General features: G+C 62.2%; 1 protein-coding gene across 1 annotated transcript; it reads right to left on the bottom strand.

Moving 5' to 3' along the window:
- Positions 1-816: 816 nt before the first annotated feature.
- LOC144950868 (leucine-rich repeat and immunoglobulin-like domain-containing nogo receptor-interacting protein 1) lies at positions 817-2973 on the bottom strand. The gene has a single exon (XM_078881019.1). It carries the CDS (start codon positions 2902-2904, stop codon positions 913-915), a length of 1992 nt encoding a protein of 663 aa, XP_078737145.1. The 5' UTR covers positions 2905-2973; the 3' UTR covers positions 817-912.
- Positions 2974-4127: the final 1154 nt, after the last annotated feature.

The following is a 4127-nucleotide window of genomic DNA, read 5'->3' as shown; positions in this document are numbered from 1 at the left end:
TCACCGCGTGCGTGCGCGGCTGTCGTCGTGGTCGTGGTCGCGTCGCGTCTCGACAAACGTCGTCGTCGTTACATCACCGATGGGGAGTTGGTTTTCGCCAAGTGTTTTTTTTATTCGCGCGGCACTTTTTATGAACGCATCTACTACGACGAGCGCGTTAAACGAGGACTTGCTGTATTGGTATTTGTATTGTTCAGCCACTGTAGCCTCGCTGAGTTCAGAGGACTCGTTTTCAAGAGAATCCCGCCAAGATTTGTATTGGAAAGACCCTCCAACACCCGACCAGCCAAATCGGATAAAATTGTCATTTAAAATTGTGCCAAACATCTCCGTGCAGGACCCTCTTGAACGATGAGTAATGAGACTCAGCGTGAAGCTTTACTGGACGTACGGGCTGTCTTAGCATTATTATTATACGATTTATTTAAAGATTTTACAACGCGGGTTCATACAGAGTCAGCAATATAATTGCAGTGCAGCCTTACGAAGTTGTACTTATTTTATCGACCCCACGATGATAATGATGATGAAGAAGTCATGATGATTATACAATAGTGATGAGGAGACATAGCGATGCTGCTGCTGCTGCTGATAAAGATCGCATTGATGATTGCCCGATGCTGCTGCTGCTGCTGATGATGATGATGATGATGAGAAACAACGATGCCGTTGCCCACCGGACATCTGCCAGAAGGAACTTCCAAGCTCATCAGCGTCAACACACATTCTCATTCTGACTGCTACTGACGATCACATTGGTGCCGTGACAGTGGAAATGAGAAACAGAACGACGACTCCTGTGTTGATGCTGCTGCTGCCGATCATCGTGGCGATGAAGCCAATGACGACGGCGATGACGTCACAACGACGGCGGCGACGACGTCACAACGGTGGCTCTCTTCAGGCCGCCTCCTACATCATGCGGGTGCTGAATGTCCTCGGCTCGGCGGCGCCGCCGCCGCCTTCTTGGCTGCAGCGCGGCACGTGTCCCACGTCGAAGGTCTTCTTCACGCGCCCCTTGGCGCGGCTCCAGACGAACAGGAGCAGCAGGCAGAGCAGCACGACGCCCAGGAAGGAGCAGCACCCCATGGCCGTGGCCACGAGCACCGTCTGCAGGTTGAGCAGGAACCTCTTGTGCGGCAGCGCCACGTCGCCGCTCCCGCCGCCGCCGCTGCCGCCGCCGTCGTCGTCCCAGCTGCCGTTGTCGCCGTGGCCCGGCCTGGCCGCGCCGTCCACCAGCGGCGTGGTCCTGGCCATGTGCAGGAAGTGGTCGGCCCCCGCGTGGCCCCGCACGGCGAGGCGCACCGCCAGGGTGTCGTTGCCGCCCGCGTTGGCCGCCACGCACGTGTACACGCCGCCGTCGCCCGGCTGCGCGTAGCGCACCTCCAGGGCGCCGTCGGGCGACACGAGCATGCGGCCGTTGCCCCGCGCCGTCAGCGCGGCCCGCTGCGGCGACAGCCAGAAGACCCGGGGTGGCGGGTCGCCCTCGGCGCGGCACGGGAACACGGCGCTGTGGCCCTCGTCCACCACGGCGCTCCTCCAGCGCGACGGAGACGACCCGGGGGACGGTGGCGCCGACGACGCCGACGACGAGGCTGGCGCGGCGGCCGCGGCGCCGGCCTCGTCGAGGATCCGCGGGCGGCGGCAGGTGAAGTAGTCGGGCAGGAGGACGTCGGGGAAGTTGCGGAACTCCCAGCCGCGGACGCCGTCGGGCGCGGCGCACGCCGGCTGCGCGCCGTCGAAGCTCAGGCGCCGGCGTCGGCGCAGCAGCCACAGCAGGCGGCAGTCGCAGGCGAGCGGGTTGCCGTCGAGGCGCAGCACGGCGAGGTTGGCCACCGACTGGAAGGCGGCCTCCTCGAGCGTGTCCAGGCGGTTGCCCGACACGTTGAGCAGCCGCAGGCGGCCGAGGCCGTGGAAGGCGCGGGCCTCCACGGTGGCGAGCCGCGCGCCCGCCAGGTGCAGCTCCTGGAGGCGCGCCAGGTCCACGAGCAGGCGGCCCTCGACGGCCGCGATGGGGTTGAAGGAGAGGTCGAGCAGCCGCAGGTAGACGAGGTGGCGCAGCGCCGCGTAGGGCACGGCCGTCAGGTTGCAGTGCGTGACGGCGAGGCGCGTCAGGTTGAGCCCGTAGAGGCTGTTGGGCGCCAGCGCCTCGAGCAGGGGCCAGTGCTCGACCTCGAGCGTCTTGAGGCGCGACAGGCGGCGCAGCGCGTAGGGCGGCACGGCGCCGATGCCCAGGTGGCGCAGCCGCAGCGACAGCAGCCGGTGCAGGTGGGAGAGCGCGTCGGCGGGCACCGAGGTGAGGTTGCAGCGCTCGAGCGCCAGGTGCTCGAGGCTGTGCAGGCCGGCGAAGGCGCGCTGCGACACGTACACCAGCTCGTTGTCGCCCACGTCCAACGAGCGCAGGCTGCGCAGGTCGGCGAACATGAGGTCGAGGAGGACGACGACGCGGTTGTCGCTGATGTCGAGGTGCGTGAGGTTGCCCAGGCCCGCGAAGGCGCCCAGGGGGATGAGCTTGAGGCGGTTGCTGCGCAGGCGCAGCGAGCGCAGGTTGGGCAGGTTGTTGAAGGCGCCGTCCTCGACGCTCGCCAGCACGTTCTCGCTCACGTCGACCTCCTCGAGCAGCGGGAAGGCGGCGAAGTCGTCGGCGGCCAGCGCCCGGATGCGGTTCTTGCTGAGGTCGAGCGAGCGCGTCTCTGTGGGGATCCCCTCGGGGATGGAGGCGAGGCGCCGCCGGTGGCAGACCACCGAGCGGTTGTGGGGCGAGCAGTCGCAGCGCGCCGGGCAGGCCGAGGCGCGGCCCAGGCGAGCCACCATGGTGGTCACGGCCAGCGCCGTGGACACGAGCAGCAGCGGCAGCAGCGTGGCGGGGGAGCCACGGCGGCCAGGCCGCATCCTCGCCAGCATGGCGGCGGCAACAACAACAACAAGCTTCTTCCTCGTTCTTCTTCTCTGCTCCGCTCAGAACGACCCGTGGAAGCGGATGTCACAGAGCTACTTCTGAGCTCCTTTCTTCGTTTTCAAGTGGCACTGATCCACACACAACGGCCCGTGCAAGTGAATTTCACAGAATTAACTTCTATATCCCTTCTTCTTCAAGTGACACTGATCCACACAGAATCTCTAGTGACCAGCGACTATTGTTATATGCCAGTGCCTATTGCTGGCGCCTATTGTGCAATGCCTATTGCTAGTGCCCGGTGTCTATGACGCCTATTGCTGGTGCCTATGGCAAGTGCCTACATTGTACATTGCTCGCGTCGAATGCCTAAAATGTCTATTGCTCATCTTCAGTGGCTCATGGCGAGGAGCTAGCGTCTAAGTGCCTTATTGCTAGCGTGCAGAAAGTTCCATCTCTATGCGAGTGCCTGCCTTGCTTGTTGCTAGCGCAGAGTGCCTCGCAACTGGTGTCTCGTCGTGCGCACTTAGTGACTTGGAGTGCTGAGCTCAGGAGCTAGCGCTTCGGGTGGGTGGTGGTGGTGGTCGGTGGGAGTTGGCAGAGCGAATTGTGAATGCTGCGTGAGACCTCCCAGGCAAGGCTGGCCAAACGATGGCAGTACAGCAAGTAGGCGTCCCCTCTGGCCAGTGCAGCGTTCTATCTAAGACGAGGACACGTGACCCTCTCGAGCAGGAGCAGTCTTCAGACTCACAGGGGCATAGGCGCCGTCGTTGTTATTGTTGTTGTTGCTGCTGTTGTTGTTGTTGTCTGTGCAACGTAAATATTCAACTCGGTAGTGCCTGCGTTCAGAGGGCTTGCCTCGTGATCTGAAGTGTACAGTTCAATTCCTGGTCACTGATTGGTCCGTAACTAAATGATGATGATGTAATTATTATAATTGTTATTATTGTATGGTGACGCGGCTCATCGAGGAGGTAGCTATTTCATTGAATTTCATTCTTGATTTGCAAATCGATTTTATTCTCTCCCCTCCACGCCCCCACCCCGCAATCGGATCGATCTCCGCGTACTCCTCCCGTTCACTCGGAGCGGCGTCGAATTCCTGGCGGGGTTCTCTCCACCGCCTCCTCCCCCACCACCCACCACCCACCACCACCCACCACCCACCTAGCGCCCGGCCGCCCGGAGGGCACGCGGCCACCGAGACATCGTTGGGGACTCACAGCTTGGG

This window comes from Lampetra fluviatilis, chromosome 59, assembly GCF_964198595.1.
Source record: "Lampetra fluviatilis chromosome 59, kcLamFluv1.1, whole genome shotgun sequence".
Lineage (NCBI taxonomy): Eukaryota > Metazoa > Chordata > Hyperoartia > Petromyzontiformes > Petromyzontidae > Lampetra > Lampetra fluviatilis.
This window is presented reverse-complemented; position numbering and strand designations above follow the sequence as displayed.